The sequence below is a fragment of the Aulonocara stuartgranti genome (assembly GCF_965226115.1).
Source record: "Aulonocara stuartgranti genome assembly, chromosome: 16".
Classification (NCBI taxonomy): Eukaryota; Metazoa; Chordata; class Actinopteri; order Cichliformes; family Cichlidae; genus Aulonocara; species Aulonocara stuartgranti.
Window position 1 is genome coordinate 11,284,772 of NC_138952.1, and position 23,782 is coordinate 11,308,553.

Below are 23,782 nucleotides of genomic sequence, written 5' to 3' on the forward strand. Positions count from 1 at the left end.
CAATTATCTGAATAGCTTTATGGCTTAACTCAACACTCAACCATTGAGTCTAGAGTGGATCTTTTATATACAGGCTGTAGACAATTCCAGGCCCCGAGTCCTGCAGGTTTTAGATCTCACCTTGGGTCAACACACCTGAATCACATTAGTTCGTTACCAGGCCTCTGGAGAACTTCAGGACATGGTGAGGAGCTAATTTAGCCATTTAAATCAGCTGCGTTGGTTCAATGACATCTAAAACCTGAAGGGACACAGACCCTCGAGGCCTGGAGTTGCCCACCCCTGCTGTAGACAACTTAATGCAACTACTCGCTTTAAGGTTATCTTACTTTAAGCTCTGAATTAAAAATACCATTGGTAATGGAAAGAAAGAGTGCAAGTTTCCAGTTTCCAAATAGTTTGATGCTCATCCACGTTGTCACATTAAATACCTGAATGCAAAATCTTTTAAGTGGTGAAATAAAGTCGATAGAAGTCTAAAAATACCCAGAGTGAACCTGCAAACTGTATCAGAGCAAAATTAAGTCAACAAGGACAAGCCATAAAACCATCGATTATTCGTAAAGCAACTTTATTGTTTAATAATAAGCATATTTTGGTACAAGTGGCACCATTTCAGCCTTTATTTCTCTCAAACTATACATGAAATGGATCCCCTTCGTAAAATTCAAACCAGATTATCATTGAGCCACAACAAAGTGAGATTACTTCAGGTTGCATGGGCACATATGAAGTCCAATTACCTGCATTGTGGAATCCATTGAAACAGAAAAAAATCCTGTGGGCACCCAACAGTTAAAAGTACATGGAGGCAGCATTTGGAGGAAAAGGCAGGGGAGCAGTGGCTTAAGACTTGTTCAAAAAGGGGAGAAAAAAAAAATACCAGAGTGGAGCTCATGGAGGGAACAACTGCATTGAAACAGAGCACATGCAAGACAAAAAGGAGGAACAAACATTTAGAAAAAGAAAGAAAAAAAATAGTCCATGTACATTTATACACACAAAATACAAATGAGAATTTATTGACAGATGATAAAGACGCAAGTACAAAAGTTTACAACATTTGTTCCAAAAGCCTCCACTCCTTTACCAACTCGCTTCTGTTTTCGTGAATATGTCAGGACAGTGAAAGAATATCTAATTCAAGGCTACTGTGGACAAGTTTCTGTGACGAACAACTTAACCAGCAGCCCTGTGATCGGTGCCTCGTGACTAAAGATTCCGTTTTAGCAGGAATGTTAGTACTGCACACACTGCTCTCATCCAGAGTCTCAGCTGATCTTAACTTAATAACCTAAACCAAGCCGTAAAGCTTCATCTTAACATTAAAACGCTACAGCTGTCCGCAGTCTGTGATGATGATCTTCTTTGTTGGAGGGCCTGCCTTTGAGCCCAGCTCTCCCATCTGCTGCACCACATCCATGCCATCCCGAACCCAGCCAAAAGCCACATGTTTGAAGTCCAGGTGTTCGGCTTTCTTCAGGGTTATGAAGAACTGCGAGTTGTTGGTGTCGCGTCCGCGATTTGCCATCGACAGGATGCCCGGGCCTGTGTGCCGGACATCAAAGTTCTCATCCTCAAACTTGTCGCCGTAAATGGACTTGCCTCCTGTGCCGTTATTCTTGGTGATGTCACCACCCTGAAAGACCAATGGAGCACTTGTTAGTGATGCTAGAGATTTTCTCCTGAGAGTTTTCTTTTAAACAACAGGACTGATTTGTCATGGCATCAATAAAATACTTCATACATCAAACTACAGAGCTGTGCTATGATTACAAACAGCAACCAGGGTGTATTTCTGTCAACCCAGAGTAAATTCCACTTTGTTGTAATCAAACAAGTTTTACATTCATCTGATCTTGAAAGTCCAAACCCTGATCTTTCCTCACCTGACACATGAAATCTGGTATGATCCTGTGGAAGATGGAGTCCCGCAGCCCGAAGCCTTTCTCACCAGTGCAGAGAGCTCTGAAGTTCTCTGCAGTTTTGGGTACAATATGGGAGAACAGCTCTATAGTGATTGTGCCCAGAGGTTGGCCATCAGCTGCCAGCTTGAGGAACACCTGTGGGTTAGTGTCTCTGGAGTGCTCCTGAATTCTGGACATCTGTGGCGAGCACAGAGACGAAGCATCACCATCAATTTGGCCCATCCGGTTCTGACACTCGCAGAAGGTCTTTTTGAAGGATTCGGCTATTTCAGGGGTTTTGAACTTGGCCGCCAGCTGCTCAATCACACCTTCGCCATCTAGATAATCAAAAAGGGGGCGAGGAGAAAGAGAGCAGGTGAAAAATAATCCCCATGTTGCCTTAAGAAATAAACACATGCAAGTGGTTTAAAAATCCAAGATGAATGATTATTAGTGAGTATTTACAGACAAATCACACAACGCAGCACAATACAACATCACATCAATGCTGTATGTATACCTGAGTAATCAGTGGCAGTCCAGATCAGTGCGTTCGCTGAGGCGTTCATGGGTTTGAGCTCCATCGCCTCTGAGATGTTGTGGTTGGCGCAAACCCGCAGCACCTGTTCTCTTCTCATCAGGATTCGGTAGAAATGTTTGGTTGGGTGGAAGAGGATCTTGATGTCACCGATGCCGCGCTCCTTCCACTGGCCGATATCCCGGTCCCATCGATACAGTTTGGCGCGCTCCTTGAACAGGATCTCCTCGTCCTCCTCTCCAGACTTTGTCTCCACCTGAGTGATAAATACAGTGATAAATACAATTTTATGGAAAATAAATACAAGTTTACTAATTGTACTAAAATGTTAGGGCTTAGCACATTTATGTACCTCGGGCAGAGATACTATGGGCTCAAAGTGAATGTCCACATTTTTAGGAGCTTCTTCTTCATCACTTCCCCCCTCATCAGCATTGGTTTTAGGCTGAGAGGTCACTGCAGATCCAAACACTGTTGCTCCAGCATTTGCCCATGAGAAATTAGCATCTACAATTTTTTTTTTTTTTTTTTTAAGAGGGAAAATTAAAATAATTAGCAGTGAAACAAAACAACAGTCCAGATAAACAACTGAAGAAAATGTTTAATGTTAAAGCCAACCTTTTGATCCGAATGCAAATCCATCTGTATTTTTGGCCAACTCAGCAAAAGAGAAGCCAGATGCATTGAAGCCAAAGGTGGAGAGGTCTGCAGCCAGAACAACAAAGACATTAAATACTTCCGTACTTCATAATAAGTCTGTGGAGGTGGTTGATGTTAGTAAAGCTGACATCCATCATGAACAACCCACATCACCCACTGCATGAGTATGTGAGTGGGCTGAGCAGCTCCTTTAGTCAGAGACTGAAACACCCTCGCTGCAGGAAGGAGCGCTTTCCCAGATCATTCATCCCAACAGCAGTTAGACTCTATAACTCCTCAATCACGATGTCATAAGTCACTGGACACTGAATATCCACGGTCACCACTTCATGTATAATGGACCTTCCATGACCTTCCAAGCTATATAGTTTATGTCCTCCGTATTTCCAACTATATCCATAATCACATAGTGTGTATGCTACCATTGTATATAGTGTATTATCTTACTTTTTTTCATTGATTGTACTTAATTGTATTTTTGTATTTCCTTCATATATCTGTACCTGAGCTGAGGTGACGCAAAAATTTCCCCGTTGTGGGATCAATAAAGTCTTATCTTATCTTAATAACTTCCCAGAAACATTCTGAGTATAAAAGAAACCCTCAGCTGAAATTCTGTCTGTGCAAAAATGTATTCAATATTTATCATCCAAACTAGCTCCTCATTTTAACATTTTATAAAAAAAATTTCATAACATTTCAAATTAAAGTTAAAAGTTGGAGCGAAAACCCATAAAGTATGTGGCTGAAGATGGAGAGTTATGTTTCATTTGAAAATACTTATGCCGTTTTTCACACTTTTTTACCTCGACTTGTTGTAGCAGTCAAAGATGCAGGTTTACTCTCAGTGTTGGACTCCAGCTCGACACTCTTCTTAGTTGAGAGGTCAATGGGAGAGCTGCTGCTTGGAGTTGCTGTGGTCTGTTTGTCTGCTGTAGATGTGCTGTCGGCAGCCTCTGCTCTGCTGGATGATGGCCCTGATGCTGGCATTTCAGGGGTCACAGCAGGACTGCTGGAGGCTTCGTTAGATTTGTCTAACTGAGCAACCTGATACACATTTCCAAATTAATAACATGTTCCAAATTAATACCCATCTTAAGATGCCTCTGAGTATTACTGACAGAGTAAAATAATTAATTTAAAAAGTTAACATTTGTTTGTTTTTTAAAAAACAAAAGTTGAGTTTTCTGCTTGTATAATCAGAATTATCTATGTAAATTCGGAGCCATTACCAGGACTTCATGTACTTTGCGGACTTCTGTCTCAAAGTCCTCAGGCTTATCCTGGTCCGGGTCGCTGTCTGTGGTGCTCAGGCCACAGAAGAAGGTGGGTGGAAGCTGGAGGCTTTTGGCTTTTTTCTCCTCCTCTGGTGTTGGCTTCTTTTCCCACACCACCTGACAGTCTGACTCTGAATGCAGCAAACAGCAAGTTTAGGCTCAAAATCAACATAACATTTATTAAGGTACACAAATTTTGGGCTGTATGGCTATAACAGATCGACATAAAACCCTTTAACATAGTAGCAGAATTAAACCAAACCAATTGTCTTTTGAAAAATGAGTTGGTTATAATAACATGTAACAGGGTTTAGACTACATACCATCACCACAAGCTGCAGTGTTCTTCTCAGGAGTATCAGGGTAGAGCTTTCCATTCAAGGCCTTCACTGCTGATTCGTAGTCTTCATCTGAAGTTTAAAACAAATGTTTCCTTTAATTATGTTTGCAAAGAAAATTATAGTGTTTGTTCAGACTTCAACCCATAATGAATTAAAGATTAAAGGCAATTTTGTATTCTCAGATTTAAAACCAAAGAGGCATTACTGAACTTTGATGTCAAAGGAGAACCCCCCCCTCCCAAACAAACAAACAAAAAGTCCAATAAGTCCTTTCTTAGCTTTCTGAATGGGACAGTTACTAGTTTGTCTTATAAAAGCAGAAATTACAGTTTCAAATAATAAAATTTAAATAAAAATTCACTCCAAATAACATGTTTTAATTAAGGTTAAGGTTCCACTTTGATATTTATGTCAGGACAGATGTATATCCTTATAAAGAAATACCGTGCACTACTGCTACCTTCTGGCTCTAATAACTCATTACATCATATGTGGGAGCAGTTCAAATATTCAAAATAAATGACCAATTATTAAAAAGAGTCATGTACATCTCTTATACCACCCTTATTTCTCAAAACTGTCAAATAAGGTGACATTTACCAGTGCCAGCAGCCCTTTGGCGTCACATTCATTTTTGCACTGGATACATTTTTTGGGGTTCAAAAGAAAGGAATAAAAACTGAAAAGCTAACAAAAAATGTCTATATAGCATCTATGTGCTATATTGTTATTTTAAACACTGGTATCCATTTCTGTCCAAAACTTTAGCATTCTCACTTTCTTACATCGTCTCCTGGGAATGTTAACGATTCACAAATAAGCAGATTTATTTCAGCGAGTCATATGTCATATGTACAACCACTGATGTTCACTTTAACAAACCCTCGTTCCATATCTTGGGTCTCACCGTCAGTTTCGTCATCACTGATGTAGCCTGGTTCATTCTTGTAGCAGAAGAAGGTGATGGGCAGCTGGAGCTTCCTAGCTAAAGCTGCCTGCTCAGCTGTGGGTTCCCTGACGTACACAATCTCCACCTCCGAATCCTCATCAGACCTAGCACTGCTTCCCTCTGCCTGAGGGGATCCTATGATAGATGGATATGATAGGAGTAAACAAGTCAGGCTGGGAAAGAACTGTTGGAAGACAGGCCAAAATGTAAAAATTAAAAGCCTTTGCAACCACAGGTGTTAATTACACACACACACACACACACACACACACGCACACACACACACACACAAAATCATGCACAGCAAAACAGAACATCATGCATTTGATTTACAACAGTGAGACATGTTTTATAAGCAGAGGATTTCTGCATGGTCTCGTTTACACCACTTACTCTTGGACACATGGTATCGTAACATTAAACAGGATAAATACCTGAGCTTTAACTCTAATTAGCCTTTGCTGATTAGAGTTTCACTGCGAGAAATCAAACCAGATGAGGAATTACATTCCATGCTGTTGCTACAGACCCAGCACTAAAAATGGCACATGGGACGTTTGCACAGTACATTCCTCTCTAAAGCAACGCCCTTTGCTCTCAGCTCACCTTTCAGAAGACCTTTCTGGTGCTAGTCTAACTGCCCCACACTACAATTGTGGCATCGCTGTACTCTTTAATTCAGCCTCTCTGGTATATACAGGACATGAAATAAAGCGCAGTGTAAGACCTTCAATCCAGACTGAAGACTCATATGAAACAATAATATAAATATAAGTGAACATTTGTTTTTTGCCAAGTCAAATCAAAGAACCTACGTGTTTCACTTTTGTACAGATTGTCTATAAGAGATGGATGTAGCCACCATGAAGTCACTGACCAGTTTGTAAAGCTTCGAGTTGAGGTCCACACTTCTCTCCAAGTTGAGAAGTGTGGATCTAGCCATGATGCCACTTATTTGTTAAAGCCTCGAGCTGAGGACTTTCATCATCTAGGTGTTTTAAAGCTGAATGTGACAAAACAAGGATTTGATCTCGCTGCAAACCTGAATGCTCACTGGTCAACAATTTGTGGTTGACAGCTCTTTAATTGTGGTTAACCCTGCTCCAAAATTGACTTAATGTTGTAATTAGTATAATCTGATACTAGCAACTGAGCCCATAAAGGCATCAGGAAAGTGATTTTCTATTCAACCCCAAATCATTCTGAAACTACTGGGCGCCCCCTGGTGGCCACTAAATAGAAATCTGTAATGTTCTGTGTTGAAGTTGCTTTTAAGAAACCGTCCATCTTTTATACCAACTCACACAATTTGTACAAGTGCCTATACTTCACTGACACTTGGTCACCGAAAGCTGCTGGTCTGTTCCTGTTTTGACACCCGGTAACATAGACCAATTTCTAGATTGAATATATGAAACATGATGTTCAATGAGGCTAAAAACTAGCGACTGAGATCTTCAAGAAATTACTTACTGATGTCATAGATCAAGGGAGTAGTTGTAATTTTCCCCATTCAGGTCTACGCAATCCAAATTCTTTCCGCAACCAGAATAGTTGCCCCCTCCTGGTCAATGATTGACCACATTTAAGGCAGTTACATTTCAGCTTCACCCTTTAGACACAGGGGCTACCTCTATCTTTCATCTACTTTCAGCTAATATAAACAAAACTGCAAGCCACACTATGAAAATGACACTCATATGAAAAGATTGTTACATTTAATTCCAAGTTTAATTTTTTTCCTTAAATATTTCAGTGCTTTAAACACCATTTCCATGATGATTCAGATGAAATCAGATTAAATATTTTCTGCTTTTTTGCATTACTTCAGTGCAAAACTATTTAATCTTGTGACACAAGTGCTACTTAAAGAACTACAATTAAAATTACTGAATAATAAAAACTGAAACCTTCACACACTTGGCATGCAACACATTAGCTTGACTGTTTTGCTTTTTTTTTTTCCTCCACTCCGTGCATCCAGGTTATTTCTTTGTAGTAGTAAGGGCCAGTCACGTGACAGCTGAGAAGTGTTAACACACACTGCAGTGATTAGAGTACCTGGGGTTTCAAATTGGGTGGTTGATGAGCTGGTCCAAAAAGCCATTGGGTTATCTTTGAAAAGCCTAAAATCCAGCCCTAAAGGATGGTGGGTTGTTGAGTGAAGAGAGACTAATTGTGAGGCTGGTGTCATAATCAGAAAATGCCAAAATTGACTGAAAAATGTGAAATACTGTAGCTGTGCAATGACTGATTTGATAACAGTGTTATTAACCCTATGGATATGTAAAATATGTGCAGTATAGTCATGTTTTGTCTCTAAAATTTCCACTAAATGTGCATGTTGCAAAACAAATATAAAAGGGGAGCATGTCGACGGAGGAAATACACGTTGTGTTCCAGTTAAAAATGAAAGGTGTGGGCAATGATGAAGCAGTGAGATGCAGATGAAATAGGACGATCGGGTAAAAATGAAATGAACTGAAACCGTTGAGACAATCATTCAAAAGTAATGCAAATATAATTCAGACGCCCCTTTTTTATTCTTACCTTTCTCTGGGATTTTGAATGCAGGAACTTGAAGTGAAGTCTTGGCAGTATAACCAGAGCCGTTGGCTTTCAAACCAGATGCTGTAGATTGCTCGGGTTCAGAATGAGATTTAGGAGTGCCAAAAATCTTCTGAAGGGTATCAGTGCCAAAAACAAACTTTGGGGGAGACACCACAGTCTTTCCGGGATTGACAGGACTGTGTGATGCAGATGCACTTGATCCAGTGTCTGCAGGAAGCTCAGTACGTTCCTTAGTCGTCTCTTCAAGAACGGCAATGGCTGCTTTGCCACATACAGCTGGAGTGGTCTTTGCAGATCCTGGTGTTCCACTGTCTTGTGGTGGAACCACTCTAGATGTCGCTGGAGTCATGAGTTCTTTTTTTCCCTGAGCAACATTGGCTTCCTCAAAGACTTGTTTGAATGTATTTGCGGTTTCTTGCAGCTTGAATCTCACAGCCAGCTGCTCAAGCTTGCCCTCTCCTTCCTCAGCAAAGTCCAAAGCACTCCAGACCCAGGCCTTCTCTGCACCCTTCATAGGTTCCAGCTTCATGATTGGACTAATCCAGTGGTTGGCACAGATCTTCAGCACCTGATCCCTTCTCATTACCAACCTCGCTCGTTTATCGTTATAATTCTGCAAGATCTTCAGGTCTCCAATTCCTCTCTCCTTCCATTGTTTTGACTCTTTATCATAGCGATATAGTTTGGCTCTGTGACTGAAGACCACCTGCTCATTTTCCTCTCCTGTAGAAGTCTCCACCAAATCTGGCAAGGGGACCACAGGTTCAAAGTACTGGCCGTCCCGCTCTTCATCCTGGGTGACATCCTGCTCGTCATCAGTACCCAAGCTCTGGTTGAGCTTAGCAGGAGACTTTGAGGGGCTGATGCCAGGTTGAAAGCTAAAGCTGAACCCACCAGTGGATTCCCCGAAGCGGAATAGGTTCTTTCTCAGGGGGCTGCTGGCAAGAGGGGAGGCATAGACCGACAAGTCAGCCGTGTCATCTAAAGCATCTTCTCTGAGGTCGTAGTTGTCCCACTCCAAGGTAGGGCCGGTGGTGTCACCTTGGGGCTTGATTACAAGGCTTGAAATGTCACCAGCTGTTGCAATATCTCCCTGTGTGTCATTGTCTTTTATCTTTGTTTTCTCGTCAGTCAAAAATGATTTCAGGTCTTTCAAACCAGACTTCATTTCCTCTGCCTTCTGAATGAGGTGTGCTGTTCTACCTGTGTCAACCAGCTTGTGGGGGGTTTGTAAAGGGATGTCCAAGAGAAGTCTCTGACACTCTTCAAACTTTTCCTTAAACTCCTGAGCAAACTCAGGGCTTTTAAACTTGGCAGCTAACTGTTCGAGTTTAGCATCTCCATCAGAGAAGTCATTGGCCAACCAAATCCAGGCTTTGTCTGAGCCTGCCAGGGGTTTAAGGTTCATGGTGGTGGTGATCCAGTGGTTGGCACAAACCTTGAGAACTTGTTCTCTTCTCATCAGCACCCTTAGCCGACCATTTGTAGTGTTTTTCAGGAATTTGAGAACTCCCACACCACGCTCTTTCCATTGACTGGTACCCACATCAAATCTAAACAGTTTGACACGCTGAGAGTAAAGAACCTGTTCATCCTCCTCCCCAGTTACCAGGTCCACCTTCTCAGGCATCTGGATCACTGGTTCAAACTGGATGTCATCATTTTCCTCTGTTTTATACATATCATCATCCTCCAGTTCATTTGAGGCTTCTGTCTTGGTGGGGGTTGCTTGGAATGATGTGAACAACTGCTCACCAGCTCCAGAGAAACCTTTGAATTCTGGATCTTTCGTGCCAAACTGAAAGTTTCCTCCAGCAGATTTAGCCAAGTCTGCAAAACTGAACGCATTTGCTTTTCCAGATATTAATGGATTTTGTTCTTCCTCCGTTTGCTCTACTGAGGGTGTAGAAACAGTTTCTTTCTCCTTGTGCTTGTCAGCTATACTTTTGAGCATACTGGAGGCTGACCCAGTTTGAGTCTGATTATCATTTGAAGGGGATTCTTTTGGAGGGTCTTGAACACCAAACTTGAAGCCACCAGGCCCAATGGGCATTGAAAAAGAGAAGCTTGACGAACTGATTGTGCTAGATCCAGTCTGGGGAGCTTCAAATTTGAAAGAAGCAGGTGAGCTTTTATCTTTGCTCTGACCAAACTGAAAGGTGCCCCCACTTACAAAAGGTATTGTAAATCCAGTTCCAACAGGCTGACTTGACGGACTCTTTGTTCCAAAGGTAAATTTTGAGGACGACGATGAGGAACTAGTGCTGCTTGTGCTTTTAGCGTTAGGATTTAGGGTCTGACAGGACACACATTTATCAGCAGAGGCTTCGTTTCTCACGAGACAAGTGTCGCAGTCCCATTCTCCATCCTTCTTACCAAATCTAGCTGCTAAAGATGCATTCTCATTTGGAGCTTTGCAGGAAACACATTCAGCAGCTGATGCATCATTTCTGACCAGACAGGCATTGCAATCCCATTGTCCATCTTTCTTTGCTTGTGGTCCCGACACTGTTGGAAGATTTGACCCTAATGAAGCCCCCTCTGTTGGCTTAGCAGCAGGGTTTGGACTTCCACAGGATACACATTTACCAGCAGAGGCTTCATTTCTTACTTCACACACATCACAATCCCACTGTCCAGGCTTCTTACTAAACTTGGCAGCAACCCCAGCAGAGTCAACACTGGACAGAACGGGTTGTGCTGCAGGTGCACCAGCAGCTGGTGCAGCTTGTGCTGCGGCAGCTGTTTTAGCCGAGGGTTTAGGAGCTTTGCAAGAAACACAACTGTCTACATTGGCCTCATTTTTTATAGAACATGATTCACAGTCCCACTGCCCTGGTTTGCTGGTAAGTAGGGCTCCAAAGCCACCAAATGTACTGGAACCAGTGTCTGCAGATTTTGAGGAGCTGAGACCGAATGTGAATGAAGAGGCTTCAGAAGATCCAAAACCACCAAATCCAGTAAATGTGGAGCCAGAACTACTTGGTTTTGCTGAATCAGTGCCAAATTTGAATGTAAAAGAACTAGGTTTAACTTCCCCAGCAGCCTGAATGTCTGGCTTTGAAGAGGCGTTGGGATTAGGGCTTTGACAGGATACACACCGTACATCTGTGGGTTTATTTCTTACACAGCACACAGAGCATTCCCATTCTCCTTCTTTCAGTGCAAACTGGGCTGCAATCGATTCAGAATCTTTCCTCTCCTGTTGATTTGTCTTGTCAAGTGATTTGAGTACAATCTTCTGGGCTTCCTCAAACTTGGCTTTGAAAAGTGCTGCCTCATCTACAGTTTTGAAACGGATGGCCAGCTGTTCAGGTTTAGGCTCCTCATCTGCATAATCAATAGCATTCCATACCCAAGATTTATCAGAGCCGGCATTTGGTTTCAGCAACATATCTGGTGTTATGTAGTGATTTGCACAGATCTTAAGGACCTGTTCCCTTCTCATTAAGAGGCGGACCTTGCCTTTAGTGCTGTGTTTTAAGATTTTAACATTGCCGATGCCCCGTTCCTTCCACTCTTTTGTCTCCGTGTCAAATCGATACAATTTTGCCCTGGTGCAGAAAATCTCTTCCTCTTCTTCCTCACCCGTTTTCACATCTACCTTATCGGGAAGAGGGACAATAGGTTCAAAGTGAGGCCCATCTTCATCCTCCTCAGCATGAGTACTATCATTGTCACTCTCCCCTGCCCGTTCCTGCTCTGCTGTAGGCTTTGACATTCCAAACGCTGGCTTGGACATGTCCCCAAATTGAAATGGTTGATCCACCTTCCCAAACAGGCCTCCAGCAGCTGTGCTCTGTGCAGAATCAACAAATGAAAAGCTGGTAACATTTTTGTTTCCAAAGGTGAAGATGCCCGTTTGGGTGGTGGGCTGCTCCTGAGTTTGTGGTTTCTCTGGAACGGTGTCTGTTTTACTGGGAATGTCTGATGTGAGAAGGCCAAGCAAACTTTCACTGTGCTTATTTTGAGAAGCTGAGAATGTAAAATCACCATCATTGGATTTAAAATTGGAGTTGAATTTAAAAGCAGGCGAGGGTGTTGACTGGGCAGTTACACCTGTACCAAAACTAGGCACTCTGGGCACTTCAGTGGGTGCCTGCTGGCTGAAGGAGAGCTTTCCAAAGTCCATGGGCTTTCCCTCAATGTTCTTTGGTTGTTGAACTGGGACTACAGGTGGCTTGGTGAAATAGCCAGGTTCAGGTAAGGTAGGGTTACTGGTTTGTTGGGTAACACTCTGGCCATAAAAATCTTCACCATAGGGTGAAAGAAGACTTGTGGCTGGTGATTCAAACCGTAGAGGTGCACCAAAGACTTGTTCTTGAGGAGGGTAGATGCAGGCTGGGGCTGTCTGCAGTGGAGGTGTATGCGTGGGCTGCTGGTAGGCATACATATTGTGCTGAGGTGGCATGCGGTTTACGCCATACATTGGGGTCTGTGTAAAGAGAGTAAAAATAAACTTAACAAACTCCTTTTTTTTTTTTTTTTAAAGCATTAAAGCTTGTTCAGCATTAAAATGATGATTACCTTGGTGGGGGTTACATTTGCTGCTGTGCGCAAGAGATACTGAGAGTTGTATGCTTGTGACTGATTGTAGTACACAGAGGGGCCTGTGGTGGCAACTTAAAAAAAGAAAGAAAGAAAAGAAAAAAGACATGCAAAAATGTTTTATGTCACTAAACTGCTTTGGTAAATTAAATCTTGTGTTTAAATATAAAATTAATCATGTTTCAGATCCGCGTATCATACTGACCTGTTAGGGGGGCTCCATGATAGGACTGAACCGGGGTAAATGGTTCCTGCAGGCCCTCAGCCCCGTAAGTCTCGCCATACATTTTATGATGAGGAGAAACTGTAGTGCCTGATGAGTTGTGTCTCAGATCATGAACCTCATTCTGTAAAACAGGAGCATCATGTGAACTCAATCTGAAATGTATTGATTTAATCCCAACTGAAAGTAACACAACAAGTAACAGTGATCACAGTTTAAAAACAAGGGACAATGTTACAAAATATTATCTTAAAAATGAATTCTGACCTTAAGGGCTTCTACTTGCTGACACAACATCTGAAGGAGACTCTTCTGGTCCTCCACCCAATGAGGTTGTGTTTTGGGAGAAATCTAAAGAAAGGATGTGAATGAATTATAAAGGTAATTGATTTTTGTGTTTGACTAAAAACACAAAAACTGAGTCATTTAAATAAATAACAACATGGACCTACCAGTCTTTTTGAAGGAGAAACAATGCTTTTGTTTGGAGAGGGAGTGGAGAACTTAATGTGGGATATGGTTGCACTAGTTTCGCCAAGATGAGCAGGGCTGGAGTGGGCTGGTCCTCTTAGGCCCCCCTCTTCCTTCTCATCCTCTTCATCCATGACCTCCCCGTTCTCCCCCAGCTGCTGGTTCACATCATTTAGGAGGTCCACAACTTCCTCCATAGAGACAGGCAGCTGGGAAAGAAAAAGTTTTGACTTTAATTTCACACTGCTTCTACTTTAGCAAAAAACAAACAAACAAAACAAAATAAAGTGTCACAAGTTAAACATCAGTCGTACAAATTTATAGTTTTTGTTTTTTGATTCTTCCAAATTGGGACTTACCTTTTCAATGTCATCTGCATTGGCGCTGTAGATCTTTGACAGGTATGCCCTGAACTTTCTCAAGAACATGATGCACCTGTCTTGAGTCTCCTCAACACCATTGCTGGCCTCTTCTGACAGCCGCTGATATATCTGCCAAAAAATAAATAAATAAATAAAAAATAAATCACTATACACTCTAGAATATAACACCTCTACAAGTGTTAGAACCACTAACTTGAAACATCTGAAACCACATAACAGTGGACTATATGAAAATCTGTTTTTTTAATTTTTTGTTTTTAAGAGAGACTTGGACACAAATGTGTCTTTAAAAAAAACAAAAAAAAAAAACAACAAAAAACCCCAAAACCAAACAAAAACCATAGTACCCAAGTGCTTCTTGTGGTGTGAACAATAAATCCAGGTATATATTTTTTATGCTTACCTGAGCTAAATGCCATATGGAGGACATGTTATTGATACTTTCCAAGGTAGAAATGGCCTCCTCGGTTTTCCCTTCAATGTCAAGAAGAACTGCATATGCTATCCTTGCTTCCTCTTCATAACTTTTCACAGAAGAAATCTGAAAGGAAGATCATTAAACAGAGAGGTAAACAGACTGATTTTCAGGTATAGCTGAAAGTGTCAAGGTCTTTAGGGACTAAACCTGAGGCTAAACATGACAACTACTTGGATGCAAAAAGAAATGAGAACATTATTAACCTGAATATCTTTGGAGGGAAAGTGTATAAAGAGAGGGTCAAGAGGTTCTGGTATACTGCGTCTGTTTTTGATCTTCTCCAGCAGTGGAAGGGCAACTTTCCAGTAGTGGACACTGCGGCCAATGTACTCCTTCTGGTCATAGTAGGAGTTCACTCCATCCCCCTGGTTATTAAAAAACAAACAAACAAAAAAAAAAAACACACAGAAATTGAGTCTGGCACAGGAGCAGAATGGTACACAGAAGCCTTTTGTCACAACTCATTTCTTAGTGGTTTTAAATCCAGCAGACACGCAGCCAAAGAAGTGGCACATGTGGCTGTTTGGACATCTTGCACTTAATTCTGTTTAGCAGCTGCAGACTGAGTGACAGAAAGGAGCAGGTGTGAAAGCCGAGAGAGCTCTGAGTTACCTACATGCTTTTAACTGTCAGTGCAGCTTGTGACGGTAGATGACTGCTGTCTTTTTAAAGCATATGGACTTACTTACTAATAAAGTAAGTATTAAATAAAGGAAGTTGATGACATTAATGCAGCACAGTCAGAATATGCTGGTTTTCCCATTAGAAGCTACAATACAAGGGGTACAAAGGTACAAGGGACTTTCTAAATGCCTTATTTTATAAAAAAGCATTCAAAAAGAGATACATTAGAATTTTAATCACTTTACCATCCTGCAACTCACTGAGTTTAAGCAAACAGTGTATGCATCTGTGTGTGTTTCTGTACCGTCTGGCTAAGACACTGAGCCCAGTGGATGACCAGTGCTGGTTGAAGCCCATGTTTTTCTCCAGCTCTCAATGTGCTCAGCCCATGCTGCACAATCATTCGTAGCTTTCCTGACACACCAGGTCTGCAAAGCAAAAGGCCACACATCAAAAACACTGAATATATGAACATAGCCAATAATGGGACTATAAATTAATTGCAGTTAAATGTTAATGTACTGTTTTGATAGGTTCATATCGCTTATTGAAATGAAATGAGGTTTTAGAAATGTATTTTTAATGAGTTTAGCCCTGTTAAGTACAGTTTTCTAAGATTTAAAACAGACTACAGATAGTGACCACTGATTTGAACCATTTTGGGAAAATACTGAGGAAAATAAATGGCTAAATCCATCAAAAAACAATTTGAAAACCAGAATAGAGAGTTGTTATGCAATTATATAAATCACAGAGCTAAACATACAGGAACAAGACAACACTAATTTGAAACAAACTAGATTCAAATCGGGAGAGATCCTCAAAATAGTGTTTAAATCAGTTTAAGTAAACACAACATAACCAATCATATCCCTTTTGCTTATGCAATAGTTCTGGATGTTTTTCCATTTGGCTCTCGACAGCACTAGAACTCACGCTGCTCGCTTGTGAATGAGGCTGTAGATGGCATCCCACCACTCCCTCTGTCTGTCAGTGGTCAAGAGGCGGAGGAGAGGAAGAGGGAGGCAACGAGGCTCAAAGAGCTGTTGTTGTGACTGATTGACTCCAGCATTGATCTTTGCCGTCCTCTGAAGCTGACAGTGGCTACAGAACACCACACCATATAGAAACACCTTGATGGAGCAAACACAAGAGAAAAAAAAAAACTTTAATACTGAAAGAAATACCAGAACAAAACTGTGTTTATAAATTAAAAGCAGTGCTGTTGGCTTGTTGAAGTTTCATTTTACTTAATTTTGTCTCCTAAGACTTTTGCACAGCCTGCTGTAATAAAGTGCCAACATAAGTTCATGAAAATGAACCAAAATGCAACAGAAAAACTCCAGAAGTCCAAGATCCAGATTTTCTCTCAAGTAAAACCTTTTATCTATTCATACATTTTTCTGTGCTTTGGCCAGGAGGAGGTTTACAGAGTATGTTAGACCAGTACACACAGAGCAGGAGCAGCACCACCTTACCTCTAGGTCCAGCAGGCAGATTGACTCTGGCGCATTGGTATCTAGTTTAGAGGTTTCCAGCGTAAGCCGAGGAAAGAGCTGCTGTAGCCATTCCCGCAGCGGTGGTCTTTGGTCCAGAAGGTTCCACTGGAGTCCCAACCAGCTCAGATGTTGCAACTGACCACTGTGGAGCAAGATGGAGCCTAAAGAGAAAGCAGCAAAGTTATTATACTACTTACTACTAAATGCTTCTTTAATTTCAGGGGAAAACAAACAAACAAAACAGTTTTTTTTAGTATTCAGGTAGCTAACTGGTTCGTACCAGTGTCCCATTTGGCCATTTGAGAGAGCTCTGGAGCCATGGCAGTAAGGGAATGAATGTCATCATTGGCGATAAAAGATAATCCAGCAGAGGCCTGCGGACCCCGCAGGAGGTCAAACAGGGAGTCCTGACCAATCCGGTTCCCGAAAGCTTCCACCACCTACCAAGAGAAAAATAATTAAACACTGACGCACGAATGATTGATGTTCATGTTGACATAAGAACACTTCAGTGAGAATCATGTGAAATCACATATAACCAAGGTCAGACCTCACTGATCAAGGCAGATGAATCTGTACTCAGATTGAACAACATGTGGCCGGCCTGGCTCTGTCGGTCATTCGCCAGCAGCTCCAGAAACTGTGGGGCGGTCTGATCTCTTTTGGTCACTTTTGTCTTTGGTCTGGGGACCTGGAGGAAAAACAAACTTTAATTAAAACAAACAAAAACAAAACTGCAAAGCGTTCACTGAAAGACCACGACTAGGTCCTGAACAAGTTTATAGAACTGTTAAGTCCTTTACCCTTTGCAAGTCAGGCAAAAAAAAGGTAAAAGGGACAGCACAGTTGCACGATGGTACAACTACTGGAATATATTTAAAGTAACAACAACATAAGTAAATGAATCTGCTCATTTGGTGTCTCACTACCTGATATGCCAGTAAGTAGCACAGTGCAGCCAGGTCACGAACAGCCCTCCAGGTTTGTTGGCGATCCTGAGCCAGCTTAAGCAGCAGCGTGCCTGCATGCAGGTAGAGGTGCCCTCTCATCTCCACAAACACCTCAAGGAGCTCGTCTGCACTGCGGCCTGCAACGCTGCTCACTTCCTGCATAGCTTGGTCAAACCTACAAGCACAATGCAGATGAACAGTTTACAAAAAAGTTGGAATGCTAAAAACACAACTAACAACAACAATGTTAGCCTTTGTTGAAACAGCTGCAACAATTAGCCTTTTTGACTTGTAAATAGTCAAAGCTTGAGACTTATTTGCTTCTCTTACCTGTAGATCAGGTGCAAACAACCTGTTACACCTAAACAGACTGAACTTTTACTAAAGACCAGAACTTAATGTGATTCAATTACATTTTATGAGGTTGGCAAGGTTTTCTGACATCAGTAATGTTTGAGGAAAAGAATCTGAATGTTAACTTTTAACCATATAACTTTGTTTTTTTAAAACTTTACTACAAGGACACGTGGTCACCAGAATACACGGGAGAGATTAGGTTGTAAATTACTCCTTAATTTAAAAAACAAAACAAAAAAAAAGGCCCCAGATTTTAGTCCAGTTCTCTTGAACAATCCAGGACCCAACTTACTCTTTAAGTGCATCTACACTTGGCTGCACGCTGCTTTCAGATAGTGTGATTCTCAGCAGGCTGCAGTGGGCCAACAACAGCTCTCTCCGAATACATCGACTCATCTTCTCATTGCTGAGCTGAGCCAGGTACTCCTGAAACACAGGTCATCCATTCTTTAGAAAAGTTTATGCACTTATAAAGGTGGGAGGATGAGTATAAGGCCCAAAATAGAAGTACTTAAAGCATACTGGTCCCGCCTATTCAGGTACACTTTAATTTAGCAGGACACTAGTGCAAAGTCCATACTAACCTGCAGTGTGCACACCACCTCAGTGTACCAGTCCAGACTGTTGCACAGCATGGCTCTTTTCTCAGCAGCCAGGCAGTGTTTAACAGCCTCTTCCAGCCGGCCATCCTGACGGAACAGCTGAACCAACTTCACGTTCACGTGGGCGTCAGCCGGCCGCGCTGCCAGCTCGGTCTGAAGGAGGTCGAACAACTGGTTCCAACCCTGCTGACCCTGACGACTCAACAGGCGCTCCTAAAAGCAGCAGTGGCAATGAACAGAAGACATTCAGTGTGGCATTCTTTCTACTTTTAATTAAGTTGTACCCTCTTCTTCGACTGTAAACCTAAATGACATTAAAACTCCCACTCATTTTAATTTAAGAATATTAAGCAAAGTGATGGACGGATCAGGCTGGGAACTAGACAACAGTTTGTTAAACAACCTAAAATAGTGGGATCAAATGACTTCACAGCTGACAAAGGCAATGTTTAGTGAATGTTACTGGAGCTAAAGAAGAAAGGAGGAGCTTCACCTTAAGGTTGAAAACTGCCGGGTTTCCTGGTAGCAGCTTTGCAGCTTTCTCCACCCAAAACTCTGCCCTGCTGTCACACTCCTGCTTACTGACAAGCAGCTCTGCAACCTTCAGCACCAGGTCTTTCTGGGCTGGATTCAAATCCACCGACCGCTGCAATAGAAGCGAAGAAAAACATTTAGTCTGAAGCTGAACATATGCATCAAAAGCTCTGCCAGTTTTTTCTCTCTCCCTGCTTTACGAATTAAAAACTCATCACCTCCTCTTCTTTCTCACACTGTGCTGATTATTAATTTCTTTATTACAGCAGCAACTGGAGCCGTTTACGTCCAAGAAACAGGTTGCACTACAGTCAGCCAACTGTGCATAAAAAATAAAAAAAAAACTGTTTTAAGTGGGCCATTTTCACTTCCCACAGGTGGACAGAGCACAGCTTGAGTGCATTTAAAAAGATTGGAAATGTACAGCAATTATATAGCTGATAGTGTTTTGATGAGTCTCAGCACCGACTCTGAATCACTTTGTTTCAGCTCATTAACTGAGAACCAGCTTCATTACAGTACACATCAGTTTTAGTGTTCAGGTGCAAATGAATCAGTAAAAAACTCCCTCAAGGTGAGTTTAATGTTCTTAAAAGTTACTGCTACAAGAAGGGAGAGCAAATAAATCACAGTTTATTTTTCTCAATTTTCTGTCATCATTCATCTTCTAGATTTGATGCTATAGCAATAAAACCCTAACAGTGCCTTTGGGAAGCTGATTATTGATTCCTGAATGTCAGAGAGCTTGGTGATTCATCTTTTAAAAAGTAAAACAACAAAGAGCATTTAGCATTCAGTTTGATAGACTACCCAGTGCATTTTATATTAAAAAAAAAAAAAAAAAAAAAAAAAAAGGAAAAGAATCATACACCAAAAGGCAGACAGAAATCACATCTAAAGCCTTGTTGTTTGCTGTGGGAAATTACCCATAGTAACAAAGAGGATACTTATTTTTAACTTTTTTTTTTTATATGCATTCATCACAACTAACCAAATTTATTCAAAGTGCATGTGGGTAATTTCCCTTTCGTGTCCAGGTAAATATACGAGTTTGGTTGGTCCATTTAAATTGGTGTGAGCATGAATCAGCAGTTGCACCGACAGCACTTACAGAGCAGTTTTTAAACCCACACACATATTCACTTATGTACATAGACAATTGGAGGAATTTTAGGTCAATCATCTTTCTGATTTCTCAAACAAAAGGAAGCTGAATCTGAAAATCAAAGCTTGCAACTGACAGCAAATACGGGGTTTGTGGAAGCTGTTCATCATTTTGTCATTTAAACAATATTTCCTCATTTCATACCTGAATCTTATGATTTCTTAAACCACATTCTGACACACTTTTAAAGGGAGAAATGCTTCCACTAAGATGTTATTTTTACCTTGTAACATCCAACTGCTTTGTTGATGTCTCCCTCTCTCTCGTAGAGCTGTCCAAGGAACTTGTGTGCTTTAGGATCCCTCTCCTGGACCTTGAGATAGTCTGACACATGCCTAGGAAAAGCATGAAAGACAGGAATTACAAACAATATAGCGACACACAAGCATTGGGTCAAAACAATGGAGAGGCTCACATGCTTACCTTTTTGCAAGATCATATTCCTTTGCTTCAAAGTACAATTTAGCAAATAAAAACCCTTTGACTGGCTTCTGTGGAGAGAAAAAAAAATATGTGGACCAGGATGAGGAAATGGATTCATCTTGTTATGATAGTGAGAAGATGCAATTACACATGTCCTGAAGAGTTATCTGGCTTACTGGGATTTAAATACTCACCAGTACTCAGTACCTGCTTAGTAACTATACCCAAACTCAAAGGCCCATTTTTAGCCATACAAAAAAAAAAAAATCCTGCAGATGGAGCTGCCAATGCCTAGTTAAATCATGCCCATCCATAATTTTTTATAGATGGTTCAAGTAGTTTGTGAAGTGGGAATACATCAGAATAGTGAAAGATATTTTTGTTCATTATCTAGTTTTGATCAAGTGATCAGCTTTGTGGTATTTACACACCCCACCCCCACAAAAAGGAAAAAAAAACAAAAAAAACAACAAACCAAAACATCTTTTATCCTGAGGAATTAACTAAAATGTAGTTTTGGGAAATTATTCCTCCCAGGGGCTAAAGTTAGTAACATCTTAGCCATCGTGATTACAGCATTACCCATTGTCAGATTTACTGCTAGCTTCTCCTACCCACCACACTACAACTATTATCACTGACTTTTTCAGTGTCAGGTGAACAACGTAGAATAAGTTGATAGTAGATAGTGCTCTTCTGGCTATTCCACAGACCCATTTCAAAACAAAGAGGGATCACGCAATCCAAACCTTAGCGTCAAAACTGTGGAACAGTTTACCTCTCCCTCTACGCACTATGATGCTTCTTTATAATAAAAAATAAAAAGCTGAAAATTCATCTATTTAGACAGGCAATTGGGTAATGCTCTTGTGCAATACGTTGTTTTTGTCTGATGTATTTTTAAATTTCCTGTAACGCACTTTTTAAAAATAGATTCCCGTCTTAAAAAGTCCTTCATAATTACATTTTACTTACAAATCACAAAAACATTTAATTTCTGTATGTTTGTTTAGGAATGCATTTTGCTGATAAGAATACAGGTTTAAGCTCTGAACAGCATAACACCCAATCTTGTGATTTAATTCTTCAGGCAAATGTCTCCAGACTACACACACTACTGTACACAACAAAATGCACAAGTATGTGTAGTAGTGCGAATCTATTGTCAAACAAAACTACATTTTTGGCTTTACTGGTGCAACTCTACAAATACCATTGGGCTAGACTGTTAATCTTACAATACCAAGGTTTCTCCTGACTGAAAACAAGCCTCTGGGAGGGTGACTATGCATGTAAGCACAACGGGTGGCCTAACTTTTTACTTTTTCTATACATTGTTACATGTATATACACGAACTTCAGTTGCTTATGTATATAGGACCACTGTCTTCCTTTTATACTTTATATTCCCCTTGCTCTAGGAGCTGTAACACCCAAATTTGTCATTCGTGGGATAATAAAGGTTTATTCTATTCTAGAGGTCCGTGCATTTTTTTAAATTACTTTTGATCTTAAGCACACAAAGTGTATTCTAAGCTTGAGTACATTAAACCACACACACTACATCAATAAAAAAAAACAAAAACAACACAATCCTGATGACTTTACTTTGATGTAAGACCAAAATATCGTTGGAATTACGCAAAAACAAAACCCTGACTAGGTAAAGCAACTTGAGAGCATGGTTAGGACCACTGACCACATAGCACCACATTTACTCAAGTAATTGACTGATCGACTAGCATATTATGCTGCCATGGTGTAGGTGTAGATATGTATAAGCAATTAAACCAACATTTTCAGCTGCAACATTAAAAAGATATCTACAAAACAAATGATCAAGATCTCATAATAACACTAGCATATATTTCTGTATTCTTTGTCATTTCAGTACACTTTCGAACTAATCACTATTAGTTAAGCCACTTTCAGACTGTTGATAAGCCCGAATTCTGATGCATTCAATGTTTTCTTACACTGCATTTATTTCTCATTAAATATTCTGATTTTCTGTGGGTGCAGCAGTTTCCCCCGTCACATCCGATCCAAATAAATAAACGAATAAACAATACTTAAAAAGAACGAAAACAAATCAAGAAACGTTGGAACTGTGCCTGATTAACAGACAAGTCTGTTTGCAATTATGCTAAAACCACCAGTTTTTGAACAAAGTTAGGCTTGCTGCTCCTGATACAATGAAGCAACGAGCATTTTTAATTGTTGTCTGAACCGAAACCTCGCTTTTCCAGAGAAATGAAACTTGCACACCCTATCCAACTAGCTTTGTCTCGCTGTCGTGGCTAACTAGCATAGCTGATTAGCTGGCGCTGTTCAAGGGATCCCATGCCGCGCATTTTCCCGAGTATAAAGGGGAGGACACGACGGGGCGTCATCACGCCGGCCGGTTAGCTATAGTCTTTAAGACTATCCGGGGGACGGGGGTTATACAGAGAACGATATATGAGTCAACCGAAATACCGTCATCATAATCAAAAAAGCAACGAGTGCTCATTGAACATGTGAACAGGTCGTACCTCATACCGGCTGATCTGACATGATGGCAGCAGCATGCTAACGTTAGCCTCGGCGGGCTTAACTTACCTCTTTGAGTGAGGGAGAGGAACTCTGCACAGAGGAAACGTAACGGTCCACTTCAGCCTTACTTCGCCGCATAGCTTCCAAGGTCAGGGGCTTCTACAGCGGCTGAATGTGATACATAGAAAACCAGAAATTCACTAAATATTTAAAACAAAACTGACGCGAACATCAGCTCGCCTGACGTAAACTCCCCATGATGGTATTGCGCAGTCTCAATGCCGTCAAACGGCAGCTGTCACGTGACTTCTTAACCAATGAGAACAAGAATTCAGTTTGACGCAGACTGACGCATTTCAGTTTGAAGGGTTCTGTTACAAATACCTGAAAATCCTCATTTCTCCAACAATTAAGCCTTAATCCTTAATTTGCTAAATATTTTGGCTAACTTTTGTTACATAAATTAAATTAAACAAACAGATATTTAAACCATGTATATGTGTAACCAATACTATTAACTTAAACAAATCATGCTATATCATGTCCATTTGTATAGGCTGATACCTTTGCAGATTTTTCCTGTCTGTTTCTGTTGTTAAGCTTCAGTCAAGTATTTTGTATTTAAGAACACTTTTTAGTCACCTGTTTTATTCCAAAGTGTTCTCATCAAAACCTCTGCACATGTGAATGAGTAGCAGTTGTCGAGGAAAAGCTGTGATATGCAATGCCCATTTGAACTTTATCAGC

At 40.9% G+C, this 23,782-nt stretch overlaps 1 protein-coding gene across 1 annotated transcript; it reads right to left on the bottom strand.

Moving 5' to 3' along the window:
* Positions 1–554: 554 nt before the first annotated feature.
* On the bottom strand, positions 555–23,323 carry ranbp2 (RAN binding protein 2). Its single transcript, XM_082509022.1, has 29 exons — positions 23,102–23,323; positions 20,501–20,568; positions 20,301–20,412; positions 18,872–19,024; positions 18,361–18,591; positions 18,069–18,202; positions 17,399–17,594; positions 17,020–17,160; positions 16,750–16,909; positions 16,449–16,630; positions 15,907–16,103; positions 15,275–15,398; positions 14,550–14,711; positions 14,272–14,409; positions 13,845–13,976; positions 13,467–13,694; positions 13,282–13,365; positions 12,997–13,138; positions 12,771–12,865; positions 8,223–12,678; positions 5,631–5,807; positions 4,706–4,792; positions 4,338–4,513; positions 3,912–4,152; positions 3,064–3,150; positions 2,798–2,952; positions 2,428–2,701; positions 1,890–2,245; positions 555–1,639 (listed from the first exon to the last, which is right to left on the bottom strand). Exons 1-29 carry the CDS (start codon positions 23,171–23,173, stop codon positions 1,334–1,336), a joined length of 9,066 nt encoding a protein of 3,021 aa, XP_082365148.1. The 5' UTR covers positions 23,174–23,323; the 3' UTR covers positions 555–1,333.
* Positions 23,324–23,782: the final 459 nt, after the last annotated feature.

What these genes read in the sequence shown, in the direction of transcription:
- ranbp2 (XM_082509022.1), bottom strand. Translation starts at nt 23,173, where the DNA reads ATGCGGCGAAGTAAGGCTGAAGTGGACCGTTACGTTTCCTCTGTGCAG. An exon ending in CTCATTCACAAGCGAGCAGC is followed by an intron (nt 15,399 to 15,906) that starts GTGAGTTCTAGT and finishes TTTGCTTTGCAG; the next exon opens with ACCTGGTGTGTCAGGAAAGC. An exon ending in GACTGCCACTGATTACTCAG is followed by an intron (nt 2,246 to 2,427) that starts GTATACATACAG and finishes TTGATTATCTAG; the next exon opens with ATGGCGAAGGTGTGATTGAG.